Source organism: Peromyscus maniculatus, chromosome 6 (assembly GCF_049852395.1).
Source record: "Peromyscus maniculatus bairdii isolate BWxNUB_F1_BW_parent chromosome 6, HU_Pman_BW_mat_3.1, whole genome shotgun sequence".
Lineage (NCBI taxonomy): Eukaryota > Metazoa > Chordata > Mammalia > Rodentia > Cricetidae > Peromyscus > Peromyscus maniculatus.
The window spans coordinates 89,367,324-89,383,409 of record NC_134857.1 but is presented as its reverse complement, the minus strand read 5'-3'; the positions used below and the strand labels follow the sequence as shown (position 1 = coordinate 89,383,409).

Genomic DNA, 16,086 nt, shown 5'->3' with positions numbered 1-16,086 from the left:
CCTCTAAGAAAGCCTCAATGACTCTTTATTGGAGTCATACAGAGAAGTGGGATTCTCTGACTCTAGTCCTTTCTGGAGAACCTTAACAAAACTAACTCTCGAGACCTCGGATGCTCCCTACGAGTCAAGAGTCACGCACTCGCCAAGTACGTAAGGGTCACGAGACCCTCCTCCCTGCTTCTAGAAAAATCAAACCACCGGGAAAAAAAAAACTCTTAACACACAGCGATTGGGTCTACACACCCTGCCCCGAGGGCCAAACTCCCAGGAGAAACCGACCGGCGTAGCCCACGGACCGCCGCAGCGGACCCAGCACGCAGCGACCTCGCGCAAAGCCGGAAGAGGAACCGCCTGCCCACCCGGGCGGCTCTGATTGGCCACGAGCTTAGCGCGAACGTCCGGGCGTGTGGCGTCACTTCCGCTGGGCCCGCCATCTTGTTCCCAGGGGCAGTTGGCGGAAGAGACCGCGCTCCTCGGCCGCCCGCTCTCGCTGCCTTGCGCCCGGAGAGTTCTCGCCGCCGCCGCCGCCGGCGTCTGGTGTCCGCCCCCGGGGCCCGGGGTCCGTGTGTCGGCGTCTCAGTGGCAGTCCCCTCGCCCGGCTGGGGCACAAGCGCGGCGGGCTCCCTGCCCCGACGGCCTTCCATGGAGTAGGTCCGGGACCGTTGTCCCGAAGAGCGCGATCGAGCTTGGCCCCCTCCTCCTCCTCCTCCTCCCGCCCGCCCGCCCTCCTTCCTGCCGCGGCAACATGGCCAACAACAGCCCCGCGCTGACCGGCAACTCGCAGCCGCAGCACCAGGCGGCCGCGGCCGTGGCCCAGCAGCAGCAGCAGCAGCCGTGCGGCGGCGGCGGCGGCGCCACCAGGCCGGCGGTGTCGGGCAAGCAGGGCAACGTGCTGCCGCTGTGGGGCAACGAGAAGACCATGAACCTCAACCCCATGATCCTCACCAACATCCTGTCGTCGCCTTACTTCAAAGTGCAGCTCTACGAGCTCAAGACCTACCACGCGGTGGTGGACGAGATCTTCTTTAAGGTACGCATCCTCTGGGCCTCGGCACGGGGGTAAGTTCGCCAAGAGCGGGTCTTGTCGGAAATCGGTGGGAGCGTCCCCCCCCTCCCTCCTCCTCCCCGCCGAGACCTGAGGATTTGGGGGAGGGGGGGAGAAAGTTGGCCGAGGGAGAAAGCGCGGCGCACGGCTGGTGTGGGACGGGTCGGGTCGGGGTAGGGCCGCCCTGTTTTGTTTTTTTCCTTTTCAGGTTGTGTGTGTGTGTGTTTTTTTTAAGAGCCGGGCGAGCCCGCCACAATCGATCTTTAACCTACCCCAGCCTCCCCGGGGAGCTGTTGGGCAAGAGGGCTAAGGGAGAGGAGGAAAGTAATACCAGAAGCCCGTCCAAGTTGACCATTTTAAAAATGACTCTTTTTTTTTTTTTAAACCCGTGTCGACTAAGCACTCACTCGGGGGTGCTTCTGCGGCCCCTCGGGCCAGCGGAATTACTGAAGTAATTACTTGAATGTCGGCCTCGTGTTCTTCGTTAACTCTCCAATCCAGACAGAAGTTGGTTAGTGTGAGTGTGTCGGGCGGGCCGGGAGGGTTGAGGGTGGCGTGGTGTGCCAGTGCAGAGAGGTAGGTGTACAGAAGGCCTGGAAATTTTCCCAACAGGAAGTCAGGAGTCGGAGGTCTCAGCCACCTGTGCGTTGGGCATAATTAGAATTATCTGGGCCCTGGGCTTCTGCGGCAGGGTCGGTGCTGGCTTGGCTGTGCTGGGGAGCTCACCTGGCGCCTCCTCACTGCACTCTTGTCTCAGTTCTTGTTTCGTTAGCAGGATTGACTCAGTCTTGCAGCGAGGCTCGGAGCAGCCCAGGGTCGCAGGTAGAGGTATGCACTATTAATCATGCTCAATCGCCATAAATGCATTTCCCTGGTTAAATGAATGGCTAATTAGTTTTTTGTTTGTTTTTGGGCCATTGATTTTGGTCTTCCTAACTAGATTCTCCACTTCTTGCAAATTAGGTAGTTCAAAAAATACCTTCCAGGCCTCCGAAGTTAATTTATATTTTAATGAGTATTAATAGTCTTAATGTCTTTTAAGCATTTTCGCTAGAGCATGTAAAATAAAATGCATCTAATTTTCTTGTCTTGATACTTAGAAATTTGAGACAATATTTTCTGTCGTCTAAATATACATGTGGAGATGTTGACAAAAAGAAATTCTCTATGTATTTTATTTACCTACGTTTCTCCCAGTTACATGCTTAGGTAAATGAGAGATTTTTGAGATACTAATTGCTTTTTATAGCAAAACCTTTTAACTGGATAGAGTATAGGAGTACTCTTGGTGTTCTTTTACAAAAGCTTGTTAAGTAGGTGTAACTGATACTGTGGAGTAGATATTTTTAAAACTAGCATTTAAAAGGTAAGACCTTTTCAATGTGGATATAGTATGATGAACAATAAGTTTATGCAGTTAACTTTGAAAACTGGGTCCCTGTGCTTTTGTGACAGGTTGCTTTAAAATATAGGCTAATATTTCAAGTTCATTTCAAATATTGTATTTTGAAACCACTTTTTCCACCAGAAAGGATGTTTAAATTCATTTTTAAAACGCAAGTTTCAGGTGTTGAAGAGATGCCCCGTGGATTAAGAACATATTATTGCCTTTGCAGAGGACCTAAGTTCAGTTCCCATTATCCACATTGGGCAGGTCACAACCTCCTGTAACCTCAATTCCAGAGGATCAGACTCACACATACACGTAATTAAAAATAAAATCATAAAACATGACCTAAACTTACTATGAATTTCTTTGGATCAAATAATCTTTGAAATCTATAGGCTTCCAGTTTGCATTGTATCCACTCCTTTGGGTACTCTGAGGAATAGAAACGGATTGTGATTCAATTCAAACTGGTACTGGACTTACATGGACAAGGCCCTAGGTTCAGCCCCCAGCACTGGGAGCTGTGTGGGGCATGACTTACACTGTATGTTGGGAACTGGAAAGAACTGTAGGAGCTGGGCAGAACAGCTTCAATTTAATGTGGGGTTTTTTTGTGTGCTTTGATTTAAATGTAGGGTTTTTTGTTTGTTTTTTGTTTTGTATAAAACCACTGAAATGAAATGTTACCATGTATGGGCAGAAAGAAAAACTTTGAGAATAAAGAACAGGGTTTATTTGTTTTAAGAAACAAAAACAGATCTAATATTTTTGGCTTGTCTCTTTCAGCCTTAACTTTTTGCACTTTTTTGGTTTTTCAAGACAAGGTTTCTCTGTGTAGTTCTGGTCATCTTGGAACTCACTCTGTAGACCAAGCTGGCCTCGAACTCGCAGAGATCCACCTACCTCTCCCTCCCCAGGGCTGGGATTAAAGGTGTGCACCACTGCTGTCTGGTGCTTTTGTTAGTTTTTAGGTAAAGCTGTTTTTGTAGGGTGTTCCCTTTAGCAAAGGTGGTGCTGTACTATTGATTATATTTGGTATATATATTAATAATGTCACGTTTAGCTTTTGACAGTTTATACTCTGGGTTTGTATCTAGGCTGAAGGATCTTGTGGCTTTGTGATTTTAATCTTTAACTAAGAATGAACTTGATCCAGATAAAAAACTAGAAATAAAACGTCCCAAGCTAAGTGTGGTAGTAATCCAAACACTTGAGAGGCAGAGGCAGGAGGTTCTCTAAAGTTCTGAGCCAACCTGATCTAAGTAGTGAGATCCAGGCCTGCCAAGGCTACAGAGTGAGACCCCATCTCACACCCACCTCCCTAGCCCACAACCCCAGGCCCTAAGCAAGCACCTTACCTTCTGAGCAACACCAGAAGCCCTAGAAAACTTCACTTTATTATATGGATTTAAATTCACCATAAGACTGCAAAAGCTTTTTTCCTTATAATGAGAACTTTTTTTAATTATATAAAAGATAAAATAGTACCAAATAATTTTTGCAAATGTAGGAAATTATAGAAATTTCGTGACCTCCACATAGATATGACCTGTCTATAAAGCTAGTTTAATGAGCTGTCTGCCAGGGGTTTGTTTTGTTAAGTCACACAATTTGGTAGTGTTCTGTCTGAGCAGTTTTCCCGAAGGTGATTTCTATACTTAGTGTGAGTGCAGGGTGGTGTGGATGACACACTACAGCCACACGACACTTGGGCAGAATTGCTCTTGTGAGCTGAGCTTGTGAACTCAGACTCTGAAGAGTACGAATGTTTGTTGTCTTCCTCTTTTTTATTTTCAGGTCACACATGTGGAGCCATGGGAGAAAGGAAGCAGGAAAACAGCTGGCCAGACGGGGATGTGCGGAGGGGTAAGTAGAAGTACGTGCATTTTTTTCCAGTTTTTTTCGAAAATGCAAAATACAAGTTTCTAATGAATTAGGTTAGGAGAGTTATTAGTTTTATGCTCTATTTTTAATTCTAGATCATGGTTATTGATACCTAAAACAGCACCAATCAGTAGGCATTAAGGATCTGTTTATTATTTTTTATTAACTCTGTTTTCCTTTAAAGGTTCGTGGTGTTGGAACAGGAGGCATTGTTTCTACAGCTTTTTGCCTGTTATACAAATTATTTACTCTGAAGTTAACTCGAAAACAAGTGATGGGTCTCATAACACATACAGACTCTACATATATCAGAGCCCTTGGATTTATGTATATAAGGTACATGTGCATTTATCTTAATTTTTAAATAAACATTTTATTTTAATTCCCATAAACTAACAGGTTTTCCATGATCTTAGGTATACACAACCCCCTACAGACCTGTGGGACTGGTTTGAGCCGTTCCTTGATGATGAGGAGGTATGTCAGCAAGGGGAATCGGCTTTCTTCGGCTATTCTGCTCTTGATCTTTTATTTGTTAAAGTTTACTGACCTCAGAATTTTTGTAAATTTATTTCAGTCCTACTTTTGGGATTGTTGTCCTCTAGCTAAGACTTGATGACTTTTCCATGTTAGGTTAAAATTTTAAGTTATTTGAATATGTTTTCAGAGTTAGTATGTTTTAATAACTTGAATAATAACCTTTTCTCTTCCCAATTAGACTGTATTGTGTTGATCCTAACTTGGACAGCTGATAGTGGCTTTCTAAGGTGGTAGAAGACATGTGCTGCCGTACCTGTAGGCATGATAAGTCCCCTGGACCTTTGGTTGTTTACTGTGACTTTTCTCAAACAGCACCATTCATATTTGCTTATGAGTACAGACTTAGAAAGAGTTAAGATTGGCTTAAATGGCCTGACAATTACACTTTTTTTCCAAGGTGAGGAAATAATTATACTTCTTTTCCATTTTCCTTTTGAGCCAGATACTCAGGACAACTGTAAACCTGTAATCTCCCCGCTTTGGCCTCCTGATTAGCTAGGATTACCAACAGGCATTTACCACCTTGCCTGCCTGAGTCTAGCTTTCTCACACAGTATACCATACAGTAGAGACCAGGCTTAAGATTGAAAAACTTACTACTCATCTCTACTCATATGTGCATGGCTCTGGGCTTGATCCCCAACACTGCCGTCCCCAACCCACCCCCCCCAAAAAACCCAACCATTGCTTTTCCTTAAATTAGATTAGCACTTTAGTCAATCTGGTCACCATCTCAAGCCCTGGGACATAATGAGCAAGGCTAGAGTCAGATTAAAATCATACCTGTATTAATTGACTTAGATATTGAAGACGAGAGTATCAGCATACATTCAGCTGTGAGCAATGGTTATTGGTATATCTACTTTTTATCACTATTTGTTTCACAGTTGATATGGTATGGTTAACAGCTACTTAAACTGGTTTGATGCTTAGTGTGGCACACCTTTAATCCCAGCACTTAGGCAGAGGCAGGTGGATTGCTGAGTTCAGACTAGACTGGTCTGCAGTCAATTCCAGGCCACCAAGGGTGAGGCCTTGTCTTAAAAGAATTTTGTTGTTTTTTGATGAATTCATGCTTCTAATGAAAATTTCATTTTTGTTAGATGCCTTCCTTAAAAAAAAAATCTCATTGATGTAGACATAGAGAAAAAACTTTTTTGAGACAAGGTCTTATGTAACTTGGATTAGCCTCAGACTAGCTGAGAAAGGAAGGCCTCTATCCACTACTGCAGATCCTGTCTCATTCCCTGCTGCTGGGGTTACAAGCATGCCTGTCAAGCCCAGCAGTGGTTATTTTCCTTCCCTGTTTTGGGCCTGTTTACCGAGCTGTCTATTTAATTCAAAAGATCCAGAAAGTTAGGTAAAAAATCATGATTGTCAATTTTTTCTTCTATTTACATAAGTTTTTTTTTTTAAAAGAAAGATTAAAGCACTTTTTAAAATTGTTGTATTAGGTTTCTGAATGCTTCTGATTTATCTGCTCTTTATTGTATTTACAAGCCTGAGGTCCTCTATTTGAGCTAACATATGTTTTCTTCTTTAGATATCTGCAGCGATTATATTTGGAAATACTGTATATCTGAACACTTAAATGTGTGTGAGTGCAAGCAGTTTTACCTTTAGCTCTTGTTTTCCTGTTTAGATAACAAATCTCACTTTCCTTGTGTGCTTGCACTATAGGTTTGGGACTGACAATAGCTGACTAACATGTCCTGAGCTGTGAGAGGGCATAGCAAGAAGGCCTTCATGCGGTAATGACCCTTTTCAGAGACAATGGTCATCATGGATTATGCGTTTCCAATTCTTTGTTCATTTATTTCTTTTGTACATAACTTTAGAAACCTCACTGCTTCATGGCAGTTGGTTTGCTATTGCTTCCAGTTTTAGCAGGGCTCCATTTTAGATCGCAGCTGTTAAAAGATAACCTTTAGACAGGCATTATCTGAAAGTAGTTCCTACATAGCCAGGTTTCGGTGCTAGGTCTGATGTGTGCAAATGGTCCTCCAGTGTAGGTATGTGGAGTACAGATTTAAATACTTGTTCCACATAGTTTAACAATGTAAGGGGCTTTTTCATACTTTTGTTAATGAGTGAGTCAGTTCCCTTTATGCCCAAGAGGCTGCAGGGTTTGTTCTCACCTGCATGTATACAATTAGCCCAAATAGTCTTCATTCATTACCAGATTAGGATACAAAAATGGAAATTTTTCTGTTAGTTTTTTATACTTGATTCCAAAGATGGTTAAAAAAAAAATTTTTTTTTTTTAGTGTTCACGTATGTGTTGAGATAATGTGTTTTTTGTTTAACCAGTAGGGTATCTTTTATGTCTCATAGGACCTGGATGTGAAAGCTGGCGGAGGCTGTGTAATGACCATTGGAGAGATGCTTCGCTCCTTTCTCACAAAACTGGAGTGGTTTTCTACTTTGTTTCCGAGAATCCCAGTTCCAGTTCAGAAGAATATTGATCAGCAGATTAAAACCCGGCCTAGAAAAATAAAGAAAGATGGCAAGGAAGGTGTTGAAGAACTAGACCGACATGTTGAGCGAAGGCGGTCCAGGTGATGCAGCAGCCACTGTTTTAGAATGGGCCTCTGCAAAGTTGGCGATTCTTGGGAGTGACAAGTTCTTAGGATCGATGTTTGTTTTAGTTATCCCCCTTCAAAAAATAGTGGGTTTGTTTCTCCCACCACATTTTTAGTAAAATTGTGCATCTCTAGTGAGAACAGTTGAGTTATTTTTTGTGCCCCTTTGGTGCTGAGCATTGACATACGCGTACATGCTAAGCAAGCACTCTGCCACAAGCTACACCTATCCAGAGTTTTTAGAGCAGATTTGGTTGGTTCGTGTGTGCAGAGTACTAGGGAGTGTTTGGTATTGACTGTCAGTCCCAATGGCCTGAGAGTGTGCCAGGCAAGTGTTCTACTGAGCTACAAGTACCCTGGCCCTTCTTGTGTTTTATTTATTCCAGTTTCTTCCTTTCCTCTTCTCTCAGGTCTCCAAGGAGATCACTGAGTCCACGGAGGTCTCCAAGAAGATCAAGAAGTAGAAGTCATCACCGGGAGGGCCATGGATCTTCTAGTTTCGACAGAGAATTAGAGAGAGAGAAAGAACGCCAGCGACTAGAGCGGGAAGCCAAAGAGAGAGAGAAGGAGAGGCGAAGATCGCGAAGTATCGACCGGGGGTTAGAACGCAGGCACAGCCGGAGCAGGGAAAGGCACAGAACTCGCAGTCGGAGTCGTGATAGGAAAGGGGATAGAAGAGACAGGGATCGGGAAAGAGAGAAAGAAAATGAGAGAGGTCGGAGGCGAGATCGAGAGTACGATAAGGAGAGAGGTGCTGATCGAGAAAGGGACAGGGAGAGGTCCAGAGAGCGGTCCAAGGAGCAGAGGAGTAGGGGGGAGGGGGAGGAGAAGAAGCACAAAGAAGACAAGGAGGACAGGCGACACAGAGACAACAAGAAGGATTCCAAGAAGAAACACAGCCGAAGTCGAAGCAGGGAGAGGAAACATAGAAGTAGAAGCAGAAGCAGAAATGCAGGGAAGCGGAGCAGGAGCAGGAGCAAAGACAAGTCGAGCAAACATAAAAACGAAAGCAAAGAGAAGTCCAACAAGAGAAGTAGAAGTGGCAGTCAGGGAAGAACTGGCAGTGTGGAAAAGCTGAGAAAACGAGAACACAGCCCTAGCAAAGAGAAGTCTAGAAAGCGCAGCAGAAGCCAAGACCGCTCCCACAAGAGAGAGCATGGGGACGGCAAGGACCAGTCAGACAGACAGGATAACCAGAGGAGCCAGAGTGGAGAGCCAGAGAGCCAAGAGAAAGAACACAAAAACAAAGATGAGACTGTGTGAAGATTTTGTAAAATTGGATCACATTGAATCCTATAAATGTTGATTAAATTCTGCTTTTCTCCCCCAAGTTGAGATTGTGCAGTAGTTATGCACTCTTTGAGCTCCCTGTAGGCTGTGTTTTCATTTCTTTTGTGTAGGGAAGTGCCTTTGTAATCCCATTTATTGCATTGATGTTTTCACCCGGTTGAGTTGACACCTGATGCACAGATTGTTCTTGCATTTTTGTTTGTTTTTAAAGTGTACAGTCTGTACATATGTCCTGAAAATGTTTTAATTCCTTTGGCATGGTTGCCATGTTGGTTAAATTTGTATAAGGCAATAAACTGCCACTAATTCTATTTTTGTTTGGTAGGTGTGGGATTATGGTTGTGTACTGAAGTTAGCATGGCTGTGCTTTTCATAATAGAATGCTAAAGACTTTGGGAATGGATCTTGGATGTTTGTTTTATGAGAATTATGTGCTTTCAATATACATGAAGGCAACAGTTGTAGGGTTAACATTCTTGTCCACTGTATATTACCTTGGAAGCTCTTGTTAATATGTTATACTTAATATTCTCCACAGTTAATGTTAGAAAATTTATGAGAGGTTTAAATTAGGCTGTGATTTGATCAAAAGTCCTTTTAGCATTCTACCTCAAAGGGACACTGTTAGTATGCCTAAAATTTATTCACTTAGTTTTTTTTTTTAAACTACATTGACATGTGCTTTTTCCCTCCTTGAATTCTTTCTCAGATTTTAAAAGTACTATATTAAAAAAAAATGTGTAAAGCCTGGCATTGCAGCAACCCTATACTGACCAGTGATGGGAGAGGGCGGGCACATGAGGAAAGAAGCATTCAAGCCTCAAGCTTCCAAAGCATTTTTATAAATGGAGAATACTTAAATTATGAAACAGCTTGATAGAGTATCCTTTTTTAAAAATTCAAAACTTTTTTTATTGATAATGAAGACTGCTGTTTGAGTTTTTAAACTTAATCTAGGACAGAAGTATTAACTAATGCAGTGCTGCGTTATTTAAGACTATCAGCAAATTATTTGATAGATTGTTCTTATGACTTGTATTCTGATTTCAGAAAACCATCATGAGTATGGAATAAATACTGGATTAAATCCTTTATCCTGGGTGTTGGCTTCCCCCCCTATTTGTTAACATTTAAGAAAAAATATTGTGGAAACTGGTAAAATGTCTGCAGTTTTGTGTAGAGGATATCTTGAGCAAAAGTGACTTAAAACCATGCATTGCTCAGCCTGTAAAGGTGCTTGCCACCAAGCCAGACCTGAGTTCATCCTGGGAAGGAAGGAGAGCCCTCTGACTTCAACACCATCTCGTGTGCACGTGTGCGCCTGTACACTTTTTTAATCCTTGTAGATTGCTTGCTAGAATTCTTAATGGCAGGGTTTATTGGGATGGGGAGGGGGGGTATGTGTCAGTGGCTTTTTCACTTTGTCCACATCAAAGGTGATTGTTGACATACTTGGATTGTATTAACACCAAGTATGTTCTGAAAATTTCTAAGGTCTTTTTTAGAACAGAAAATAGAGATCAAAAGAGAATGTTGGTTGCAGCATAATGGCCTTCTGTTACGGATTGTCTTAACCCACTGGCTAATATTGGCCAATTGAAGAGCACTCAGAAGTTATCTTACAAGTGTTCAGTGGAGCAGGAGACATTAGTACCAACTATTTTAAGGGGGAAAAAAATCACATTAAAGGAAGGAAATGCTCTACTACAAAAAAATCTAGTACTGTTTCAAGTTAAGCAACTGGAAATAAAAGGGTCAGCAAGGTAGTTCCGTGGATGCTGCCAAGCCTTGACAACCTGAGTGACCTTCAGAAACCTGCAAGTCTTCTGACCACATGTATGCTGTTACTTCCCAAAAAAATTTTTGAAGGAGATTGGAAGAGTATTGAGTAATAGGTCAGGATTACATTGAATTGAATTTGTTTTATTTTGCAGTGATGGGGAGTCTAACCCTGGGCTACCTGGTAGGCAAGTGCTCTCTTGCTGAGCTGTGTCCCAGCTTTTGGGCATACCTTAATTAAGACACTACTATATTTGAAGTATGTGTTGGTGTATTGTAGGCAGAAGGGGGAAAGCTTTTAGAGTGCCTTAAAATGAGATGAAAGTACTCAACAGCTGAGTCTCAGGAAATGTTTTCAAAGGATGCCTTTGGTAGGTTGAGGACATGTAATCCCATTGTCACATGGATACCTGCTTTACTTGGACAGTGACTTCCTATGACTAGGGAGATAAGTTGGCTCTAGAAGATTCATTAATCATTTCTTGGGACCTGGGGAAGTTGGAAGAGTGCTTTAATAGAGCCTAATAGAGCTGGGCATAAAGAAAGGCACAGGCCTTTAATCCCAGCACGGAGAGGCAGAGGAGGCCAGCCTACTCGATAGAGCAAGTTCCAGAACAGCCAGTAATGTCTTGAAAAAGCAAAGGAAAAAAAATAGTATAAGCATCCTTTGTCATTTTCTGTGAACTTAGAAATCTTCCATGTTCTCTTTGCATCTGCTTTATGTCTTTGTTAGGTCTTGTAGATGACTCAGTGTATTGTTCTTAAATTTTAGTATAAAACATTAGTATTTATGCTGCTCAGTAATCTTTATGATTGAGGCTCTCTGTTGCTTTATGGTGGTTTTGTCTGCCCACCCCCATTCTGGGGATCCAGTGCAATGCCTAGCACACACTAAGCACAGATTGTATGACTGCTGCATCCTCGGCTTTAGTGGTTGAACCTTTTAACTAGATCTATTCACGAGGAAACACGTCTTATAAGTCTTGGCTCCCTTTGAAAGCATCTTGTCATTCCTTCCTATAAGATCCTATAGGATTTTCAAATACCTCTGAAGTGACATTACTTGTTACTAGAAGGAATAACATGAACACAACAGTGTTTGTTGCAGCTAACTTCAAATCCAGTCTACTCAGGAGGGCGTGCCTCCTGGTACACAGTGTGGTGCACAAGTGAAATGTGCTGAGTGAGCGCTGTTTCCAGTTAGGCTTGTTCAAGGCAAACAGCTGCCACAGTCTTGTCTTGATTAAAATTCCTAAGAAAACTGGTAGTTTTGATTTTCAAGTGTAGCCCACCAGTCCTCATTTTTTTTTTAAAGATTTATTATTTATTGTGTGTGTGGGGTGGGGGGGTAATTGCAGGTGCCCTTTGAGACCAGAGAGGTCCCACCCCCTGGAGCTGGAGTTAGGAAGCAGGCCAGAAGCACACTATACACTCAGCCACTGAGCCATCTCTAGCCTCTTCATGGTCACCCTAACAGCCTAAACAGGATGTAAAAGTGAATGATGCTTGTTAAGCTGATGAAAGAGCAGTCCTCTCCTCTGATCCCCTCTACCTTGGCATCACCAGTTCCTAGATAACCCAGCGTTCCCAGTAAGGCAGCCAGTCTTACTACTGTTCTGAACATTTTCCCCAGACACTCTTATCCGGCCACCCCCATCCCCTTCCATGCCAAGTTTTGTCAAGCTGTGTGTGGGAACCTCTGCTGGTTTATGTATATCTCGTTTTCTGTGTTGGCTCCAAATCCAGCCTTCCCAGCCCTTCCTTGTGATCTATCTGGAGCTGGCCATTCCACACATTGTTCTCTCCCAGCTGTCATAGGGATACTGGAGGGACACTGCAGAAGTGAGGACCTGGTTCCTAGTAGTAACTGCACTGTGTAGGGGCTTAGCTTTAGGACACCCCAGGGACTTGGCCATCAAATTGCAGTGGCTTCTCAAGGAAGTGAGCAGAGTTTCCAGCAATTCCATAGGAACCCCAGCAAGCTTTGTTCCACCAGACAACTTCCCCATGAGTTTCAACAGTACTCCAGTGTAGGGTGGCCTAACTTTTGTGGGGGAGGGGTAACCCAGTGTGACATTTTAATACATCATGAAAGGATGGGGTTTTCTATTTCTTCGTTCCTAAGACACCTCAAATCTTAGCTATTTTGTAATGTGCATATTTTTAATTGAAAATTCATACAATATATTCTGATCATGGTTTCCCCTCCCTCATCTCCCATGTTCTCCCCACCCATCCAACTCCATGCCTTCTCCCCCCCCCCCACCCCCCAGACAGTTTCTCTGTATAGCTTTGCGCCTTTCCTGGAACTCACTTGGTAGCCCAGGCTGGCCTCAAACTCACAGAGATCCACTTGGCTCTGCCTCCCGAGTGCTGGGATTAAAGGCGTGCGCCACCACTGCCTGGCTTCTTTCTCTCATATTAAACAGGCAAGGAAGACACACACACACACACACACAAACACACAGGGAACAAAACATAAAGACACAGAATTGGAAGCCATAATACACAAGCAAAAGACCAGTAAGATTTTTTATATATATATATTTAATGCCAAATGCTGTTTATTGAAGGAGGGAGGAGGTCTTAAATACAGACTTACAGCACAATGGGAGAACCCCAGAGGGCAGAAGTTCGCTACCAATGTTATAATCTTGCATCTAAGCTGTTAATGCCCATTATGCAGGATACACAGACAAGGAACTTCCCTTAAGCATTCAGGAGGGTGGAACCTGGCAGGGAATTAGCATAGGAAGGATATCAAGGTCAAAGTCAGCAAGCAAGGCAACAGTTACCCAAAACAGGGGCCAGGGCCCTACAGGTCCCCCTTTTACTAAAAAATGAGCTTCTGACTTAGGTTGCGTGGAAGTTTTTCTTTGTTTTTTTTTTTTTTTTTTTTTTTTTTTTTTTTTTTTTTTTTTTTTTTTTTTTTTTTATGCACAAACAAAGCAATAGGAGACAAAATAACCTGCATTGAGTTTGTTTTGTATTGGCCATCTACTGCTGGGCACAGCCCCCTCCCTTCAGTGTGGTTTATATACCCGGTGAAACTCCACTGAAGAAAACTGATCTTTCCTTTGCAAACAGTTGTTGGTTGGAGACAGTTTCTTCGTTGGGTGTGGGAGCTTGTGTCCATGTCCCCTCTGCACTAGGACCCCATGGTCTAGCTACCTTTGACACTCCAGTTCTCCTGCTCCAGCTGTCAACATCTCAGCAAACAGGGCCACAGTTATATCCTCTCCAACGGTGATTCGCAGGCTTGCACGGGTACCATTTTTTTCCTTCCTTGGAATCTCTGCCTCATCCCTAAACGTTTCATTGTTTTTCTATATGCACCATTTCTCTATTTTGTAGATATCTTTATCCTTAGGAATTCATACTCTCCTTACTGGTTAATCATTCCTTGCATCAAACCTTCCTTATTGAAGTGTGTTTTCTGTGTCCTGACTGGATCCAGAGTATTATGATGATACTGGCCATATTGATGCCACCTCTTCACACTGCTTGTGACCTCTGATACACTCTAGTATAAGGAAGGGCTCAGCTGAGCAAGTTTGCTAATAATTATGCAAGTGAATCAGACTGGCTCCCTGCAAGCATTTTGACTAACAACAACATAAGGTGTGGCTGGTGTCCCTCAGCGATGCGTGCTGGCCTGGCATGTGCAAGGCCCTGGGTGGAATCCTCAATGACAAGAACAGAGCGGACCTTAGAAGACCGGACACACAAGGATGGGCACATGAAAGAGATCCCGAACCTAAGTCACTGGACCTTGAATCCGCCTTGTTTCCTGCTGGCTCTCCGGATTGTCTGGTTTTTTATTTTGTTTTCTTTGAGTTTGGACAATGAATACCCTGGTAATTTCTCTGCTTTCCTTAGAAAAGTCTGAGTTTCTGTCCCTTGGAACCAGGAGCCAACCCTGGTTTCTTTTTACCCTTATCAGCATTGAACCTTGATCGGGGAGGTTCTGCCTAGCATTTCCTTACCTAGAAATTCTACCGAGCCTCAGCACCAGTCTGGGGGAAAAAAAAGTCATACTTGATTTGACCAGCCAACCAAAAATGTTTTAGGTGCAATTCCTCTTCCTTGGTAGAAATTCTCTGCCCATGGGTAGAAGAGGATTGGGGGAAAGCAGGAGTGTGACTTGGGGCCACTGAAATGTAGTTTCTTACTGTTTCCTGTGCAGTCAAGCCTGCTTCACCTTTCATCCTTGTAAACACTTGGTGTATGTGTGTCCCGGGGAGGAGACCCAGGTGCAACACGAATCTTAAAAGGTCTTACTAATAAAAACAAACCCAGAGACAGGTATTAGGGTGAATGCTGAAAGATCAGAGAAACAGAACAAGCCACAACTAACCTCACCTCGCCAACCTTTCAGCTGATCCTGTTTTCTTAGACTGGAAGCTTCTGAGTCCTCATGCAAATGGATCTCAGCTGAACTGCTGCTCAAAAGCCTAAAAGCTTAACCAGCTCTGTTCCTGGTTTTCACGCCTTATACACCTTTCTGCCATTATTTCCTGGGATTAAAGGAGTGAGTCACCATGCCTGGCTGTTTCCAGTGTGGCTTTGAACTCACAGAGATCCAGGTGGATCTCTGCCTCCAGAAGACTAGGATTAAAGGTGTGAGTGCCACCATTTTCTGACCTCTATGTCTTTCTAGTGACTGTTCTGTTCTCTGAACCCAGATAAATTTATTAGGGTACATGATATATTGGGGAATACACTATCACCACACCCAGGTCCTTGTGTATTCTAAGCAGGTGCTCTGTCACTGAGCTATATCTCTGGCCCCCAAATAATTCCATTTTGTTTGGTTAGATTTTGTGTTTTGTTTGTTTACTTGATTTTAAGACAAGGTCTCACTATGTAGCCCAGGCTTGGAGCTTGCCACATAGATTAGGCTGGTCTTGAACTCAAAGAGATCCACCTGCCTCTGCCTCCAGAGTGCTGGGATTAAAGGCGCGTGCTACTGCACCAGGCTACTGAATCTTTTTTTTAAATTATTATTTAAATAGGATCTTTCTATGTTGTCCTGACTGTTCTAGAATTAGATATGTAGAAAAGGCTGGCCTTGAACTCACAAAGATCTACCTGCCTCTACCTCCAGAGTGCTGGGATTAAAGGCATGCGCCACCACACCCCGCTCCCTAAACAATTCTCATATATTCCCTCCAATGGCTATTTCAAATTTGGACTCTGCCTCCAAACTCATTTTCAAGCAGACTATTAAGCGGAGTCCCTCAGCTCGATACCTTCTTTTCTCCAGACTGCGAGATTAGCTGCAGTCACACCTGCCTTCCCCACCACCACCACCTGGCCCCTCTTTTTCTTGGAAACACTCTATCCATTCCAGTTTGTGCTGCTCACTGTACTCCGGGATATGTGACCCTTCAGTAGACCACGGTCCATTTGCCAGGCGCCACACCCTTAACGGAAACCGACTCTCCCACTCCCAGAAGCCATCAGTTGCCCACAGCTTCTCGGTTAGGGGTGAGGCTCCTGTGGCTCCCAGTCTCCCTGATGGAATGTTGACCGGTTTGATCTTGTTCTGGCCACATGCCAGCAAGCACAGCTGT

At 43.7% G+C, this 16,086-nt stretch overlaps 1 protein-coding gene across 1 annotated transcript; it reads left to right on the top strand.

Annotated features, from left to right (window-relative positions):
• Positions 1-425: 425 nt before the first annotated feature.
• Prpf38b (pre-mRNA processing factor 38B) lies at positions 426-9,823 on the top strand. Its single transcript, XM_006979451.4, has 6 exons — positions 426-1,030; positions 4,233-4,301; positions 4,504-4,655; positions 4,736-4,796; positions 7,194-7,417; positions 7,852-9,823. Exons 1-6 carry the CDS (start codon positions 746-748, stop codon positions 8,702-8,704), a joined length of 1,644 nt encoding a protein of 547 aa, XP_006979513.1. The 5' UTR covers positions 426-745; the 3' UTR covers positions 8,705-9,823.
• Positions 9,824-16,086: the final 6,263 nt, after the last annotated feature.